General features: G+C 44.2%; 1 protein-coding gene across 1 annotated transcript; it reads left to right on the forward strand.

The window, feature by feature from the left end:
• On the forward strand, window positions 1-3,664 carry LOC108933689 (3-oxo-5-alpha-steroid 4-dehydrogenase 2-like). Its single transcript, XM_018750888.2, has 5 exons — window positions 1-327; window positions 1,159-1,322; window positions 2,239-2,340; window positions 2,530-2,680; window positions 3,598-3,664. Exons 1-5 carry the CDS (start codon window positions 50-52, stop codon window positions 3,662-3,664), a joined length of 762 nt encoding a protein of 253 aa, XP_018606404.1. The 5' UTR covers window positions 1-49.
• The last annotated feature ends 16,708 nt before the right edge of the window (window positions 3,665-20,372 follow it).

Consider the following 20,372-nt stretch of genomic DNA (forward strand, 5'->3'; position numbering starts at 1 on the left):
CATTATTAACACCGTCAGCCGTGCTCCGAGGGAGGATCTGAGAGGAGAGATGCTTTGCCTCAGCAGCTTGATTTTGACCTACTGCTGGGTCCTCTTTGGCATGGGGATCGTCCTCAGCATCAAGCAGACAAGATCCAGAGAGATCCCCTACGGACGTTACGCGGGGAAATCGAACTCCAGGAGGTTCATTCCTGCCAAGCTGGCCTGGTTCCTTCAAGAGTTGCCCTCCTTCTTGGTGCCAATGCTGCTGGTTTGGAGATCAGGGTGGAGGTGTGGGATGGGGAGAATGCTCCTGCTCTCCCTCTTCTGTGCTCACTACTTCCAGAGGTAGGGGAACCGTTTTTTACATTTGCACCAAATAGTCATTATATTATGCGAAAGCCGCAAATGGCCAAATGGCCCAAACTGCCGTCTGCCTGTTATCAGTTCATAGTACAGACAGGCTGATAGACCAAAATATCATGGAAATTATTAAAAACAGAGCGCCAGGAGTTCGTCTCACAGTCAGCAGCGCAATTCAAAGTGACCGAAGCCTCCACTGCAGCAAGAATACAGTCCAGACTGGCACAAATTCTTCACTCTGTTGTGTTCTACTGTGGGTATCATTGTGGTTAAGGATCCGATCTTTGGCTCACCTGAAAAAATACTTAAATATGTACTACACACACACTTTCTGAATCGCTTGTCCCATACGGGGTCGCGGGGAACCGGAGCCTAACCCGGCAACTCAGGGAGCAAGGCAGGAGGGGGAGGGGACGCACCCAGGACGGGACGCCAGTCCGTCGCAAGGCACCCCCAGTGGGACTCGAACCCCAGACCCACTGGAGAGCAGGACCCGGTCCAACCCACTGTGCCACCCCCCCACTTAAATATGTATTATTTCATTAAAATTGTCTGAATAAATGTGCAAAACTGACTGTTACATTGCGTAAAAACATAATAATAATAATAATAATAATAATAATATTTTTCAGCTGATACCCTTGTCCAAGGTGACTTACAGTCAGCACAATCAGTGCTTGCAAGGCTGCAGGAAACTAAAGAACGATGTGACAAAATAATAACGTGACATACAGATACTGTATGTATGTGGTAAGAAATCAGGTAAATGCTGGTTTGGGTTTTTCATCACACTTTTCAACAAGTGAAATTTTCTAGGACATTTGTGTACTCCCTGCTGACCAAGGGTCGGCCCTCCCCCCTCTACATCGTGATGTCCGCGCTCATCTTCTGCTCCGTCAATGGCTTCGTCCAGGGCCACTACCTGCTGCACTGCGCTGCCTATGACGACTCGTGGCTCACAGACGTGCGTCTGGTGACGGGTGAGGACGCGTGCGGGGGGAGCAGTCTACGTTTTGCGCGCTTTTCCAATCCTACATGAAAGGGCCTCTATTATAGAGACTAATCAGACTTCTATAATACATTTTTAAATCACACACGGCTTACAGCATGGCTGAGCAATCCGTTTTTTTTTCTTTCCTGCAATTTCTGCATCCAGTCAACCATGCAAACGTCTACACAATTATTAGAAAAATATTTGCGAAATACATTTCTTAAGGAAATTATTAATTTAAAAGTTGCCTGTATTGGCTGCTGATTATTGCAGTGAACTGAACTGATGCAACTAAGCTCTGTAGTTGCGCTTCTGCTTGTATTTTATGTTGCTTCTTTTGTTCATTTTTTATATTGTTATGCATCGTAATGTACTGCTATGACATACGCGACATACCTAACAGAACGTGAAATAATAATGTAAATTGTGGTAACTAAGCGATAAGCTTGCGGCTGCTCAGCGTGGACATCGAACTTCGCGCCAAGCAGTGCTTAGTGAGTAAAATCTTTTAACGCTGTGGATAAGTAGCCTGATAAGCAATCTTACAATGATCTACGCTAACAAAAAATTTAACAATTTTCTTAAATATTTATAATGTATCTCAGTTTACCTAAATCGAGTTGGCCGTGCATTTTTTTGAAATGGTTGCTTGCATTTCGACCAAAGGGCCGTGCGCCCGCCGCTGCCTCATAGTACAGCTTCGGAAGTTTTATTGTAAATGTTACTGATGTGCAACTGGAATGGAAGTTACTGTTTATTTATTATAATTATACTTTTTAGAAATGTATCAGTTAAATTCATCACTTGTCCCTGAGCCACAGATTGGATGATAACCTTTTCTGCCCACAAGCAGGCTTTTCATACCACTTAAATATATGTTGTTTTCTTGCATTATTATTTTCCAGGAGTTACTTTGTTCTTGCTTGGGATGGCAGTAAATGTCCACAGTGACTATATCCTGCGAAACCTCAGGAAACCTGGAGAGATCACGTATAAAATTCCCAAAGGTAACTTATACATTTAAGTCACCTAAAGGTCATCGTGTTGGAGAACCTCACTGTTTCTGTGTTGCTATAGAAACTGGCAGCATTTCGTCACCGGTTCATTTAATCGTTCAATTGTATTTTTCTTCCTATACAGCTGCTGTGCCATTTTTTAATTTAAATAATAGAGAATTTTTTTCTTCTTTCATGCAGGTGGCATGTTTGAATATGTTTCTGGTGCAAATTTCTTTGGGGAGATAATAGAGTGGTTTGGCTTTGCTGTAGCAACCTGGTCCCTGCCTGCTTTCGCATTCGCATTCTTCACTCTGTGTTCAATTGGACCCCGGGCCTACAACCATCACAGGTATCTCCATAGCAACACCTCCTACAACCATCACAAGTATCTCCATAGCAACACCTCCTACAACCATCACAGGTATCTCCATAGCAACACCCCCTATAACCATTACAGGTATCTCCATAGCAATACCTTCTACAACCATCACAGGTATCTCCATAGCAATACCTCCTACAACCATCACAGGTGTCTCCATAGCAACACCCCCTACAACCATCACAAGTATCTCCATAGCAATACCTCCTACAACCATCACAGGTGTCTCCATAGCAACACCCCCTACAACCATCACAGGTATCTCCATAGCAACATCTCCTACAACCATCACAAGTATCTCCATAGCAACACCCCCTACAACCATCACAAGTATCTCCATAGCAACACCCCTTACAACCATCACAGGTATCTCCATAGCAATACCTTCTACAACCATCACAGGTATCTCCATAGCAACACCCCCTACAACCATCACAAGTATCTCCATAGCAACATCTCCTACAACCATCACAGGTGTCTCCATAGCAACACCCCCTACAACCATCACAGGTGTCTCCATAGCAACACCTCCTACGACCATCACAGCAATTTCCATAGCAACACCCCCATAACCATCACAGGTATCTCCATAGCAACACCTCCTACAACCATCACAGGTATCTCCATAGCAACACCCCCTATGACCATCACAGGTATTTCCATAGCAACACCCCCTATGACCATCACAGGTATTTCCATAGCAACACCCCCATGACCATCAAAGGATTTCCATAGGAACGCCCCCTACAGCCAGTACAGTTATCTTCGTAGCAACGATCCCAACAACAATCACAAGTATCTCCATAGCTGCCCCAGAAACATTTTTGCTTATTCATATCAACAATGTTCATTTCCTGACTCTTTTTTCCTGTTAAAAATCCTTTCAGGTTTTATCATGAAAAGTTTGCAGATTACCCAAAATCAAGGAAAGCAGTGATACCGTTCATCTTTTAAGAAGACAGAAGCACAATTTGACTCTACAGTACAGGGAAAACAAGAAAGAAAATAAATTCTTTAAGCAGATAAACCAAGACTTGCAGGATAATAAAAGAGGTCACCATGAAAGAAGAGGGGTAACAGTATTTAGAAGGCTATTAGTATTAGTTAATAATACATGGAAATGCTAGTATTTTAGAAGCTCCTAGTGGAGTCCCACCCAAGGTACATCTTCACTATGCTTGTTTCCTGTTCTTCCGGACCACCGCAACCCTGGCTTGGACAAGGAGTTACAGACAGTGAGTGAGAAGTCACAAGAGAAGGGAAAGTTAACAGCGACATGTTTGGCTAAACTGATGCTTTCACAGCATCCAAACACAACAACACGTCCCCATCCAATCGTCAAATATCTTTCATAGATCTTTTAATTAACCCCGAAACAGCTTTCAGCCTCTTCCGAGTCCAAGGGCAAATCAATATTTTTATTTATTTATGTATTTATTTATTTCTAAGTAACACAACATGGTGGCTGCTTGCCATGTGCCAAGCCAATCTTCCAAAACACCATATTGCCATGTTTTTCTAAATTCCTCTGCAATCTTCCATTCCAGCTTATTATTAGCTCTTCAAAATAATCCAAATGTCATATGTTCATTTCCAGAAACTGAATTTTCACATATGCTGGGCCTAATGGTGTCTGTAAAACATCTTAGGCATTGCAAAAGGATTATTATTATTATTATTATTATTATTATTAATAACCTTTACAACAATCTCTGTAATTTCAAAATTTCTGAGTTTACTCATAGGCTACATTTTCTTTCGTACCTCTGAAGAATTAAGTCTGTTCAAAATATTTTGCCATTTATGTCACAGAGCTGACATTTGCTAAGCAGCTGAAACGTGTCTGACAACACAGTCTATGGTGAAATGCTGACAAAGTACTTTGTATTTGGCAGGCTTGGGGCAGCGGTGTGATTGTATAAGGTCTGTGGTTCAACTGCCACGCTGCTCTGTTATGTTAACAAAGGAAGTTATGAAAATGACCCTTCCATTAACAGCAACTGCTTAGCAGTGATGGTTGCTGTGGTCCAGAATCTGTCCCTGAACCGCTGGGTGTGAGATAGGGTACAGCCTAGACTGAGTGCCATTGCAGGGCAATCACACACTCACACACACACACACACACACACACACACACACACACACTGAGAATTAAATTGAGCACCTATGCTGTAGCAAATAATTAGCAGGTCACAGAAGCTTTATACATTAATTTCAATGAGAAACCCAAAAGAGGGAAAAAAATTCAAAATTCAAAATGTGCACTTGTTCTCTCTGTTTTTTTCCTGTTTCGAACTCTTGGAATTTCTCAGATGTCCCCGTGACGATTTGCATTGCATTCTGAGGACTGACGCTGTTCAGAAAGTGGACGTCAACGTATGGCAAACGAGTGAAATATTTATCCGCTCGGAAAGGTTTCGGATGTACATGTAACACTGCACGCAGAGATCTGCATAACCACATCGCTTTAGTGGGACAAACCGTATATGAACATAGAGAGGTGTGGATTATCAATAAAGGGTTTTAAACTGTAACAGCTCTTGTCACTGTAAACCTTGGGCTGGTTTGTTCAGGAGCGACACTCGCTCAGTACCGCCCTCTGGCGACAATCTCAACAACTTCACCATTAAAGCGATGGAGCTTCGAACCAACTACGTTCAGCATTCGTTCGCTTAGCTGTTGCTTTTTTCTCCAAAGCAACTAGCGGTGTTAGGCTACTGACAGTTTCCCTCTATAAATGACCCTTTTATACACACACACATTTTCAGAACCGCTTGTCCCATACGGGGTCACGGGGAACCGGAGCCTACCCGGCGACACAGGGCGTAAGGCCAGAGGGGGAAAGGGACACACCCAGGACGGGATGCCAGTCCATCGCAAGGCACCCCAAGCGGGACTCGAACCCCAGACCCACCGGAAAGCAGGACTGTGGTCCAACCCACTGCGCCACCGCACCCCCTCGACCCTTTTATATAACTAAGTAATTTTACTGGAGCAATTTAGGATAAGTACATTTCTCAAGGGTACAAAGCTGGGATTCAAACCTGAAACTTCTGCCTCCAAAGGTAACAACTGTAACCACTACACTACAAGCTGCCCAGCAACAGCCTTGGGTTCCTGTATTACTCCTTATACCACATACAGCTGTGAGGAAAAAGTTTGTGAAATCCTTTGCACTTCTGCATTAAAGGCTTCTAAACTGTGATCGGACCCCAATTGTTTAAGGTATTAGTTCAATAACGTTAAGGCCTTGGAAATGTTGTGTGTGCTCTTTGTTTACATACAACTGTCTTTATTTATTGTGATGATCTGGATGATTTTAGCTGCCATACACACAGAAGACTAGATAATTCCGGAAGGTTCGCAAACCTTTCCTCGCAACTGTCCACCTGATGTCCGCCGTGACAAGACCGGGACTGTCTGCTTCTAGGTGCCACCTGGAGGTGTTGGTGGCTGTTCATCCCACATTTGTTCCTCCTTTCCCACGTATTACAAAATGCAGACATAGTCAAATACCCAGAAAAAAATAAAAAAGTTCTTCTGGCTCACAAAAGGGAAGAAAGAAAACCATTGAGAAGAAAACCCTTTCAGACAGAAGGGACCACAAACTGAAAACACTACAACATGTAACCAGCCAAACCACCACAAAACTCATTATTTAATTTAAAAGTCAATCAAAGGACATGAACTTGTAACCTTTTATTGTTTTTATTATTTTAGCTATTATTTCAGTTCTGAGAAGTACATCATATTGGAGAAAAGCATCTGCTACATGTAAATTTAAATTTGTACCTTCTTATTATTTCCATTTCATTTACATTTACGTTTATTCATTTAGTAGAAGCTTTTCTCCAAAGTGATTTACATCTCAGAGAAAAAAAAAAAAAAAACAATGCGTGAGTTACACCACTCATTGCTATACAGAAATAATATAAATAATTTCTAGCAATTATAGATAATATAAATAATGTAAAACTCCATCTTTCTTCGAAATACTTCTCAGGTCCATTGCCTGTAAGCCTCAAGCCCTAAATGCTTATAAAAGTACATTATTTATATTAATTGTGTATAGCATTCCAGTAAACGTAGTTTAGCACGTGAAACATCCACTTGCCAAGTCTGTTACGAAATACATTACCATTTATATATTTGGCAGATACTTTTCTACAAAACGGCTTACAAGTCAGAATAAACAAAAAAGAAAAAAAAAATCTATGTTCAATTGCACTGTATGATTTTCATTACCTGCTGTATGTACTTCTCAAAAAAGAATCATTCAACCATTGTGCTTATAGATAGATAGATAGATAGATAGATAGATAGATAGATAGATAGATAGATCTGCTGCTATGCTGACAAATAAATGAGTGTACAAATCTACACATAACTCCTTTATTTTTTCTCACAGTTTAGTTGGTAAAATTGGCTGGTGGGTCCTGGTGGGTCCTGATGGGTCCTAGTGGGTCTTGATGGGTCCTGATGGGTTCTGGGAGGTGCTTGTGCTCTCACCAACAGAGGGAGATGTTGATTAGCCTTTTTTACTTTGATGTAAAAACTCAGGTTCACATTGAACCAGTGAGCATTTCACTTGCCAGTAAGGTGTATATTTTAAATATAAAATAAAAATTCTAAATATAATACTGGACAAAAGGTGTTTATTAGCATTAACACACGCACAGGTGGGTGGGTATTGTGTTGGACATAGTTATTTTCTGAACCGGTGAATCAATGAATGCTCTTCCTTACTCTGTCGTTTGTCAATACATCGTCTACCTCGAGTTCCCACACGACACGGAGGGAACTTCACGTTGCTTTCTCTTGCTCAGAACACAATCGGACCAAGACAGCGTGTCGAAAATTTGTGCCAAAGTTTGAGTTTTTGGGTTTGAAGCACCTTCTCAAATTGTACCCTTAGGTCAGAGCAGCTGACTCGTCACAGACCAAACACACACTGGTTTTGTTTCAGCATTCAGTGGATATTTCTCAGTCCAGTCACTGTTGAACTATCTCAAGATGCACAGGGAAGAACGATCAATGTCCACTTTTGTGAAAAGAATTTTGAAATCGGCCCCATGTATTAACTCTGGATTAAAATGGAAAAACTATCAATGTCTGCGTATTTAGCAGCCAGTGAAAATGGTCCATGATGAAAGAAAGTTAAGAGTTCGTAACGTAAGAATGAAGTGATCAGATTATTAGTGTTTTCAATATGTTGCATGGTCGTGAGTAAAGTCGCTTTATTTTGTGATGAGTTGACTAATTTCATCTTAGAAAGAGTTTAAAACTGAAAAATTCTTGTAAAGATGGGTTCTTCATATGGGCTACCAGGTTTGAACAAAACCAAGATCATCAATAGCACGGATTAAGAAGATATGTAATTTAATGATAGTCTGACACCCTCATTGAATCTTAAAATTGAAATCTATTTTTCTTGGAATTCATGTTTCTGGACCTTTGCTGTTTCTTTCCTCTGCATCTCCATTTTCGTCAACTTTTCTCTTCTTTAAGGTAGGGACACACATTTTTGGGTGCTTTTGGAGAAATTTTCTGACTAGCAAAGAGGCACAGTGGAGTAGAAGACTGTGACTTTGTTAAGGTTTGGAGTGTCAAAAGCTTCAAAATAGGAAATGACAAGGGGCGAGACAAAGAGGGACAGACTTTCCTATATGAGGAATTTTTACTGGGTGCATTTCTGGGCAGAAACAGCTTTTTTATGCTTATATCATACCTTTATATATATATATATAGAAGTTTTCATTAGGTATAAACATGACTTTCTTCACTGAGTAGCTTTTTTAGTTATACATGCTTTCTTTAACTTTAATTCTTTACATGACATCGCTGTTATTGTCATTTTGTCTTGATTTTGATTTAATTCAATTTAAATAAATTTTCTTAGTTTTGTTAGATAGCTAAGTGAAAGTAAACAATAATTATACAGGAAAAAAAAAAAAAAAAAAAAATTATTGACCTCCTGGGGGCATTTGCAATAAAAAGTGGCCCGCAGTCTGTGCCATTACTTTGGCAAGGCTGAGGTAGACCCATTAGAGTGCTCGACATGCCTTTTTAGGTTGAGCGTGTTATCACTTATTGTAAATCCAGGGCCCAGTGGCTTTTAGGTCCAGCTTTGTTAATGGATGGTGCCTGTGGTTTAAGATCAAGGGAATCTCTTTCCTTAACCGTGCCGAACGCCATAAACCCATAAATGGCATCAGATGTCTCCAGTCAGATAAGCAACCGTCACTCATTTCGCTATGTTGATGTTTTATCTAGGGATTTACATTAAGAGTTTTCCCTCGTGCACTCTGACTTTTGGCCGTAATGTAGTGTGTGTTCCACCGCGCTGGAATGTGTGCAGGGCCACTGTAAACACAGACTCCTGTTAATCTTTATTGGACTCACTGGGGGAGCATCGGCGGCTTTATCTCGTGAGCGCAGCGGCGAACAGCTCCAGATCCCGGCGCTCCGCAGCCTGCGCTGGATTTGCCCGGCATCCGCTCTTAATGACTTCATTCAAGTGAGTCCCTTCACCTCGGGCGTCTCCAGCAAATGAGACGCTCGTTCGAATGCGTCGTGCAAGAGGATGGAGGAATCCTGCGCTCGAGGACTCACGCTGCTCTGCGCAAAATGATGCCATTCCATGTTTGTGTGCTTACAACTGCAAGGGAACGACTAAGGACACCAGAGAGAGAACGTACTAAAGACACTCCCCGAGAACGCTTTAGCCTTTTTGTGGAACGGCCACAACGGTATATAGCAACTTAAATAGGGATTAGGAATTTTAAACATTTATCTCGCACTTTTCTCTATATAACTTAAAGCGATTTACTCATACAGCTGGGCAATTTTTACTCAATCAGGTCTCATCCTGCTCAAGGTCCTACATCTAGAACCACCTATAAGTGTGGAGACACTAACTCTACATTACATTTACTTACTTATCAGACACTTTTGTCCAAAGCTACTTCCAATGAACACTACTATGTGGAGTTGCTAGTCCACACACCTCATTCACCATGGTGACTTACACTGTTAGATACACTACTTACACTGGGTTACTCATTCATACGTCAGTGGAACGCACTCTTTCTGTCACTCACACACTATGGGAAACCTGAACAGCATGTCTTTGGACTGTGGGAGGAAACCAGAGCACCCAGAAGAAACCCACGCAGACGCAGGGAGAACGTGCAAACTCCATACAGACTGAGCGGGTATCAAACCCACGTCCTCTTACACCAGCCAGGCAGTGTGAGACAGCAGTGCTACTCACTGTACCACTGTGCCGCCCTCTGTGGTACACTACCTGCTACCTCAATCTACAAAGTGGTATTACTTAATACTATTTCTGCAGTACCCTGTGATGGACTGGCGTCCCTTCCAGGGCGTACCCTCTCAACCACGTGCCCGGTGCTTCCGGGATAGGCTCGCATTGAAATTGGGTGGACGGCTGCTCCCACACAACGTTTTTACAAAAGCTGCAAGATGTTATTACTATAGCAATTCAATTAAAGGTCCTTGCTGAGGAGTTCATGTCTTTATTATCCTGTATAAGAGTTCTTTAAGAGTCCATGATTGATGACGAAGACTCACTGCTACTGTGCTGGGCAGCAATGGTGAGAACAGGTAGGAATCAGATCCTCTGCTTTACACTTGTACTTCATTTGTAATGCTGGACCTTACATTAAAATGGCCAAAGCGGTTCGAATATACCTCCGTCTAAAAAATAAGATCATTTCTAGGGTTTAGCAGGGAATGCGTCTCAGTTTTGGCTGAGGATGTAACACGCAACCCAGGCATGTGTGTTCTTCATCTTGGAGCATGTGTGCTCTTCAAGTAGAAAGCCTGCGCTGCAGTGAACTGCTCTGACTGTGACATTAGTTGGAAACATCTGGAAGCTGAAACTTTCACTCAGGACCTCTGCTGGCATTTTTAAACACGTGGTTGTATGTCAGTAGGTTGTGTGCTTTTATTTTCAGGGCTTCCTGTTACACGCATAACAAAACGGACCACGGGACCTTTAAGGGGAAGTGTTCTTTCACGAAAAAATGGGTAATGTTTTGGAATTTTTAACAATAGAGAGTTGTGCTGTACTTACTGTACTTGTATGTGTACTTGGTGCTACTATTTATCGTGTACGGTATTTTGGAGTACGATACATTCCGTACTTGCATCTTGCGTTACATTCTGGGAGTTGCAGAGATTGCACAATGATGTCAAAGGTGAATTGTGTGAATTATAATAGACGTAGATAAGCTGTAATTACGCTTAATTTTAATCTGTCTCATGGTGCCCTCATGTGATGTTTTTGATTTTATGTTGTCATAGCATTCAAAGGAGCATTTCCAGGCCACCAGGTGTTCTGTCTAGTCAAGCCGACTAGAAGCTGAAGAAGCAGATTCATCAGGCCAGGGGCTGTTGTGAGTCATCACTATTCATCGGGTATAGAGTTACACCCTGCTTCAAGGATGCTTCCGCAAAACGCAGTTCCAGTTCCAGGTTGTATTTGTTACGTTTAGGTTTATTTATCAGGTCGAAGCTTCCGTCCAGTCGGCAGCAGTCTGTGCATTTAACAACCTTTGGCCTCAAAAGTTGCGGGTTTGAATCCTCCCTCCTGCTGTAGTACCCATGAGCAAGGTAACCTACCCTGAATTGCTGCACAGAAGATGGGTAAACACTGTAAGCAAGTCGACAGTGTAAGCTGCTTTTGGGAAAAGTGTCAGCTAACTGAATAAATGCAAAAATGTGTGTGTAACAAGGTAAATTACACAAGCATGGCAGTTTTTTTAGCTGTGGCAAATTTTAATGTGGAAATGATTAATAATAACTGAAATAAATATAAAATCAGCATGCAATACCCAACAAAAAGGCTGGGTTACACACAAGATGTGTCAGCGTTGCAGCAGTAAATGGAGACTGCGGAGGGGAGTGCTGTGCATGCTCTGGCTTTGGCAGGGAGGAGCTCTTGAGCTTTGCTGAGCTGAGGCCCAGAAAAAGAAAGGACCTCATTACAGGTGTGCTCTTAATTTTAAATGGGAAAATCTGTGCTTGGCTAATGCCATCCAGAAGGAGCACGGGGTTCCAGCATGATAGTGAACCTCAGCTCTCGGCGCTCGCGGGCCACCTGGTGGAACTTCTTTAAAGGGTTTGACGATTAAGAACGTGGGGATGTTTTTACGGTGCGGAGATGGCATCTGCCCCGTTCCTTTCCCCAGTCGAACACATCTGCGAGTGGTTAGGGCTGGCCTCCATGGCTGAGCGCCGACAAGGCTCCGGGGTGACTTTGTGTGCGGCGGAGGGAGCGGGGGATGAGAACGGGGGGGTGATAAGAAGCCCTGGCTTGGGAACCGCGCATGATCCAGCCCAGAAATGTGTCTCTGCATTGCACCGTGATTTAGTCATTGTCTGATGGGGCAGAAAAGAAAGCCCTGATTTACTCAGCTTTTGGCTGAAGAGGAGTCACAGGCAGCGGCAATCATAATTATCCCTTTCTTGACAGCTCAGGGTAACAGAATAGCCTCACCAATGTAATGGAGAGTTGGTGTCGGCGCGTAGGAAGCATCAAGATCTTTGGTAAGGCGATCGTAGACAATAGTGGCACAACAACGGAGCAACAAAGAAGCTGAAATGAAGGAGCAACAAGGGCCACGTCTTCCCTTCCGCTCAATGCACGGAGTATTTTCTGCTACTGATTCGAATGGCTCCCGGAAAGGAAGCACATTTCATTTTCCATCTTATTTCAACCTACCGCAGGTTATTTTTGTGCGCTGCATAACATACTGAGAGCAAAATTCACATTTTCTTTGTATACGCATTCTGGTGCCTATGAAAAACGTAAAGCTGTGCACTGATGCGAAACAGGCCGCAGGTGGCGTGGTGGTTAAACGTGCAGACGTTCAACTTAGAAGACATGTGTTTGAAGCCCACCTCCTTGAGCATGGTCTTTTCTCTTGAGTAAGATATTTACCCTGAATTGATTCGGTAAAAGGGGACGAAAAACCACTCAGTTGAATAAGCGGTTAAATAACCATCAATAGCTCGACACTGTAAGTTTAGTTGGAGAAAAGTGTCGGCTAAAACAATAAACATATAAATGAGAACGATATGTGCAGATGCTGTATGCTGATCTAATAGGTACAACAGAAGGAACCCTCTAGAGCCAACTTTTTGGTTATATAAGTCCATAAGTTACTCATACCTCAGTAAGTGCAATAGTTTGTCCTTTCCCAGCCTCACAAAAACCTCCCTCCCCCCACCCCAGAGCTGATAGGAAGAAGAGGACGCTTGGAACCGAGGAGACACTTTTATCTAGGCGTTGCCGACAGCCAAGGTCAAGTGTCACGGGAGGAAGAACCTGCTCAGTGTCAGCGCCGCGAGTGGTTCAGCTTAACAGATGCAGCCGGCCACAACGAGGTGTCCACCCTTCCTTTTCGTCTCCGCGGGGTGTCTCTTGGACAATGGCAGCCTCGACAAAGGCATCTGACCAAGAAGCCTTGACACCTTACTAAGTATGAGAGCATGCAGGACATGAAAGATACAAAAAGTGCATAATATGGATAATGGATGGAAGTAAGGGGTGTCATTTTTTGACTGAACAACAACAATGACAACAACAACAACAACAACAATAATAATAATAATAATAATAATAATAATCACACACACTGGCTGAAATTGCTTGTCCCAAATGGGGTTGTGGCAAGCCGGAGCCTAACCCGGTAACACAGGGCATAAGGCTGGAGGGAGAGGAGACACACCCAGGATGGGAGGGAGTCCATCACAAGGCACCCCAAGCAAGACTCGAACCCCAGACCTGCCAGAGAGCAGGACCCAGCCAAAACCGGTGCGCCGTCACACCCCCATCAATAATAATAACGCATTTTATGTTTTGATGTATTATATAATAAACATTTAGGAGCAGAGTGCAGAGGAATGCAGTGGTAGGAGCACAACTTATGTTTCTTCATGCTGCGTCACATGAGAAAGGGTTGGTTTCCATATTTTTTTAGGACTTAGAGGTTTGCGTAAATGAAAGAGAGAAGGATGAAAACACATAATACGGCAGCAAAACACACAGCTGATCCTGCCTTGTCAGATCTGTAATCGAAGCTGTCGTTTGAACTAAATCTGCATCCTCTCTCAGAAAACAGTGTTTGGGTCCCGTAAACACGAGTCTGTAGAAAGGGATTACGCTGGGAGTGTTCTGTTGCACAAGGCTCTGCTTGAGAAAGGGAAATTTTCTTCATGTGGGGACGACCAGGGCTGAGTGGTGCTCAGTTTGCAATGTACTGTGACCGTGTGAAAGACACAGGAATTTCACACACACACACACACACACACACACACACACACACACACACACACAAGGGCCCTTGTTACTTCAATCTCTGTGCTAATATGTACTTATAGAAAGCAAGAAAACAAATATATTGCTTTAAAGTTTGAGAGGAACATAACACCGGGAAACCGAGTTAAAAAACATTGCTTGATATAAGCTATATATTAAATGTCATCAAAAATTTTCATCATCAACAATATGGTTTGAAATAAGTGTCTTCGAAGCAACGAAATGCCAATGGCTCCATAAAGCACAGACTTGACCGATGTAACATGTAGATAGACAGTGTATATGAGGCTGTGTGTCACCTAATGTTCTTTATCCCTTCACCCTTTTTAGAAAATGATTTACTAGACCTCCACCCTGCACGATTAAGGCTCGGGAATCACAAGTTGTTTTGGAGCACTGGGCAGTGTGATGCTGCCCATCAACGTGTAGCGCCGTCCTCCGGCCATAAGCATCTGTTCTGAAAACAAGAAGCTCCTCTAGCAGATCTACGTGGAGCTCTTAGACAGGTCTACATGGCTTCTACAGGAGTGGATTCGCATGAATCCCCAGCTCTGCACAGAAAGCATGTTGATCTGTTTATAGGAGTTGATGTATCGCATGGGCACAAGTGAAAGGAAGCAGCAGTCGTCCTGCCGACGTTGCACGCTGAGCACGGTTCTCCTGTAACGTGCTTGATCACGTCCACGACAGCCATTTATTCGTCTTAATAACCCAAACTGGTTGAACATCTTCCCCATTTGCCTGTTTTATGACTTATAACTTAGAGAGGCAAAGGGCAATGATAGTGTCACTCAGTGCGAGCGTTCTGGGTGTTTGACGGAGGCTCCGGACTTTGCGGTGTAGCAAGTCAAGGGTCAAAAAGAAGCGTTTATTTGCTCTGTTGAAATATTCCATTGTTTTTTTCTTTTGGGGGGGGGACACCCATGGCAAGGATCCGTCACCAGATCTCATTGTTGGCCTTTCAACAAATGATTGACAAGACAAATCCCGCCCCTGGTCTCCTTTCCCACGCCATGGTAATTGTCGGAGCCAGTCAAGCAAAACCGCTGGTCAGTGGTGGATCACCACAAGACAAAGAGCAGGAGGGGAATATGCATAAGTGTGTGTGGGAAGATGGGACAGCTCACACACAGAGTCTGCCTCGAACGACCTCATCTCGCTCTCTTCCTTTTGAAAATCGCAATTTACCGAAGTGTGTTGAAGAGAACACAGGACAGGTGTGGAGAGCAATTACTGCTACGATTTATTTCTTTGTACCGAGGACAACGTGCATTTAAAGAGTGACCCACCCACGATCTGACAGCTGAAGAAGCGCTCATCCACACTTGAAAGGTTTGCTGTTTTGCAAGGATTGCTGTATTAACAAGCAGCTCCATGCGTTGTAATCCCATGGCTTCTTTTGTGAAATAAATGCTTCGCCAGACATCTCTCAGTGAGACAAAGTGCAAGGAATTTTATCTGGCAAGTAATTCCACATTGCGAGGCTCTTCGGAAATGAATACATAGATTAAAAAAGTTGTTTACATACGCAACCGCACTGTCCAAATACACCCCCTCCGAAAAAAAAATAATGGAAAAAAAAACTGCTACAAGAAGCAAACAAATCCTGGTCAATCAATGGAGCACTATCACGTTGTTTGTTTTTTTTTTTAAATATAAAAAAACAATTGACTCATCCAGGTAAGTGACTTACATCCACCATGTTGTTTTGACTAGAGAATAACATTTAAAACCAGTCATAATTCGCAGGTGGACAGATGCGAATGTTGGGGAAGGGTGACGCCAGCACACCCCGCCCTCACAAACAGCTCTTTCAACCACCCACACCGTACAATATGTTACCCTCCAAACTAAAAATCCCTTTCTGCCTTTTGTCATCTATTCAAAATATGTTCAATAACATGTTTTAATATGAGAATGGATGGAAAATATACTGTGATGAAATTTAATGTAAAGTTGTATGAAATCTAAGTAGCATTGATAGCATTTATTTCCGAATGTATTACATTAATATTATTATTGTATTACTGAATTAGACTAGGGGGTGCAGTGGCGCAGTGGGTTGGACCACAGTCCTGCTCTCCAGTGGGTCTGGGGTTCGAATCCTGCTTGGGGTGCCTTGCGGCGGACTGGCGTCCCGTCCTGGGTGTGTCCCCTTCCCCCTCTGGCCTTACGCCCTGTGTTACCGGGTAGGCTCCGGTTCCCCGTGACCCCGTCTAGGACAAGCGGTTCTGAAAGTGTGTGTGTGTGTGTGTGTGAATTAGACTAGATGGGGGCGCAGTGGTGCAGTGGGTTTGGCCGGGTTCTGCTCTCCGGTGGGTCTGGGGTTTGAGTCCTGCTTGAGGTGCCTTGTGATGGACTGGCGTCCTGTCCTGGGTGTGTCCCCTCCCCCTCCAGCCCTGTGCCCTGTGTTGCCGGGTTAGGCTCCAGCTTGCTGTGACCCCACTTGGGACAAATGGCTTTAGCAAGTGTGTGTGTGTGTGTGTGTGAATTAGACTAATTGTATATTGCGTTACTAAAATCTCCAGTACAGTAGCAATTTTACAATATGTCTTTAGGGGGAATGTATCAACAGTAAACTTTTTTGTATTCGTGCATTAATATTATATTACAGTACGTTGCCAAAACTGCGATAGACTGGAGTCTTGTGCAGGGGGTACTTCCCAGCCTTGCTCCCATTGATTCCAGGATATGCTCTGGACTGCCGCAACCCTGTCCAGGACAAGTAGCTCGCGAAAGTGAGCTAGTGAGTATATTGCCTTACGTCACTGGTATTTCAACTGCAAATAAAATAAATTCAACATGTGAAAAGGCTTTTGTTAGGCCTCACTTCTCCTTATGTGCTACTTGCGGTGTTGTCCAGGTGTTTAGTCCATCCCCAGATTCCCACACTCTAAAGAAAAAACTTCCGTGAGGCTTTGAGTGGTTTTTTTGTGGTTCTCTTCTGACTATATCAGTATGCTGGGAAGATACTTTGGCTATTTTGACAACTGAGCTGGCTCTTTGCTAACTGATTTTGTTCTCAAAACCAGTGCTCCGTAAGTAGAGAAGTAGTGTTCCTCCCCCCCGACTCATTAATATTTCATTTTAGACAGTGGAATGGTGTCGGCTAAATTCAGTAAGTCACCACTCTCAGCAAATCCAAATGTAAATGATAAATCGTAGCAAGGCGAGCGCATCGGCAATGCCAGTCGAAGTCATGGGGAAAAGGAGATGCGTTGCAGCAGAGTAGAAAAGGCAGTATTTTTCAGGTATTCTTGTGTCTCTTTTCATCGGTCAAGGTGAACATGAAGGAGGAGGTCGGACGGGGCCACCCTCGTACCTGAGCGCTCGCAGGGCGCAGCCGGGAGTCACACCCGCGTTAACCTCCGTGGTGTGGGAACTCGGCAGCACCGGTAGATCCTCGCCCCCAGGGCCTCGGCAGGGGGTGCCAGCTGGTTCGCTAAGAAGAGCAGTGAGGCGAAGGGGAGGGGGGGGCAGGCGGGGCTCTGGCTTGTCGACTTCAAAAGGAAGAAGCTGCAGGGAGGAACAGGCCCTAACTACTATGACATCCACCAACTATAGTGTCCATTGTTATGGGCAGACAAACTGTCACTCTCCCCCCTCCTGCCTTTCTCACCTCCACCGTTAAAAAAAAAACCATAACGGGACTCCTGCGGGCTCCTGCTCGTCGGCCCCTTCATTCTCTGCCCGCTGTCCGTCACGTCCACGGTGCAGTGCGGTTCTTCATCGAGGCGGCGGGCTGCTGCCCCATTAGACACACTTCCACGGGAGCCTGCTGCGTGTTTGTGGACCCCAGGGAACGGGAGTTGTTTGATGATTTCCGACAATGGGCTGCATCCCATCTCCACAAATGGCTTATTGCGCACTTAAATCCTGTTTTAATTGTTCCCATTGATGGGAATAAACAGACAGAGAAACGCAGCAGCTACTAAAAACTCAATGCCTTTTAGTAAAGTGAGGCATACATGGTGGTTTTTTTGAGCAAGATTTTGAATAGCATGTGTACGTGTCAAAAAAGTGCTTCGGTATGCAACAGATGAATTGATATTTCGTACATTTTTCCACATAGCAGCATTTCTCTACCTTGTAGTAGGCAACACTGGGGGGTGCGGTGGCGCAGCGGGTTTGGCCGGGTCCTGCTCGCTGGTGGGTCTGGGGTTCGCATCCCACTTGGGGTACCTTGCGATGGACTGGCGTCCCGTCCTGGGTGCGTCCCTTCCCCCTCCAGCCCTATGCCTTGCGTTGTTGGGTTAGGCTCCAGCTCACCGCAACCCCCCTTGGGACAAGCGGCTTCAGTCAGTGTGTGTGTGTGTGTGTGTGGGCAACACCTTTGTCTGAGGTTATTTGTAATGCTGGGCACACAATGTTAAACTGCTTGAAATCATTCACCTATCTTTACACCAGAGTAATGTAACACAGTAAAGGCAGTAATACCGACCACTTCACCTGAAACGCATCGGGAGGTAGGAATGTGAACATAGGAAGAACATACACATTCCACACTGACTAAGCAGGAATGAAACCAACATTTGAAGGCGCACTCTGTGCTACATGAGGCAACAGTGCTCTTCGCTGTACCATCATCACCCCCCTCAAGACACTAGTTATCCATACTTCAGAAAAAAGTTTTGAAATGTATGAATAAGGTGCGGAATCAGTATGGGAAAGTTTTCACGTTTCATCACTATTTGAGTCTAGTTACGACGGGAGAGTAAATTTCAAACGTAAACTCACGTGGGTTGAAGGTTCACAACCCCAAGCATCCAAATACTAGTCTCCCTCTGTGGCCCCCAGTCTAATCAGTTGCAACAGTTCTTCTGGGATGTGTTAGTGCCTTCTAACATAAACATTTGTCAAACGGGCTTTCAGGCATTTCGGGTAAAAGACAGCGATACACCCCTCTGAAGCAAACCCCAAAACCTGTTTCTATATATGGATGCAAAACAAGGGTTTCTGCAGCAGGAAGTACATTCTGCTTCTGGAAGTCTCCAGCATTGGGTACCAGTACAGCCTCTGTGCTGAGCTGTCAGTGAGCGGCAAGAGCAGCGAAGGCGCTTGTTCAAACACGACATCTGAAAATCCCAGGTGTGACCATTCGGGTATACGTTAGCGACACGGCCTATACGATCCGGCACCGCGGCTGTGATATGACATCCAGCCAGACGGAACAAGTTTAGCTTCCCCTTGGTGTGGCGAAGGCTGAGACGTCTGGGTTGCCCACGGCCTGTGTGACTCAATAGCCCTGCACCCACGTGTAGCTTTGCCAAGGTGGTGGGAAAAAGGTGCGCTTCTCCCAGGGAGCGAGGGAAAGTATATGTCATCAGAGTTGCTCAAGGAGCTACCTTGTCAGACTCAGGTGGGCTTTCTAGCATTGGAGAGGCTAACCGCAAGAACGCAGAACGCGGCTCGTTCCAGAACGGGTGGAGCAACCTCGAGGCAACAGTAGCACTTAGCAACAGTTTATGTACGTGAGCAGAGCAAAAGTGTTTTACCCCAAGTGTGGGATCGTAGGGCTGCCAGGTTTTCGCATTTCGAGTTTCTCAGACAGCGAGCTTCACAAATTGTGTCTGTTCCCCCCCCCCCCCGTGAATGTCGACAAGTTGTGCTCTGCATGTCCCTGAAGTGCCAGACCAGGACACAATTTAGCTGCTTTCACCGTGTCTCCTGTAAAAGTCCTGCTTCCTGTTAACCTATGCCAAGTCAAGTCTTCTTTTGCAGGAACTTTGCTTTTAGGCAATAGCCTGAGGTCATGAACTTAGGCTATACTTGGGATCCTCCAGCCGTGCGTGTAAATTTCACGCCCATCTTTGCACCAAATACATTGACATTACGTTTACATTTGTTCATTTAGCAGATGCTTTTCTCCCCAGCGACGTACATCTGAGCGAAAGATACAATGAGTGTATTACAATAACAAAAAATAAAATAAAAACATACATTACATGAGGGGGATGTGGTAGCGCAGCGGGCTTGGCCGGGTCCTGCTGGATGGTGGGTCTGGGGTTCGAGTCCCGCTTGGGGTGTCATGCAGTGGACTTGCACCCCATTCTGGGTGTGTCCTCTCCTGTGTTGCCGGGTTGGGCTCCGGTTTGCCGGGGGACACGGTTTTGGACAGTGTGTGTTATGTAGCTCTTATGCAGTAACATTAATTGTCTTGTTATTAATGCAAATCAGAGCATTACAGCCATCAGTATGTATTACTAGCATATCTTGTCATTTGTATTTGTATGTGAGGTAATTTTGCCAGAAATAATAAGAGGGAAGAATGCAAATTGAAACAAAAAGTCTGACCTGGATGTGTAATGATTTGAC

The sequence above is a fragment of the Scleropages formosus genome, chromosome 16, assembly GCF_900964775.1.
Source record: "Scleropages formosus chromosome 16, fSclFor1.1, whole genome shotgun sequence".
NCBI lineage: Eukaryota > Metazoa > Chordata > Actinopteri > Osteoglossiformes > Osteoglossidae > Scleropages > Scleropages formosus.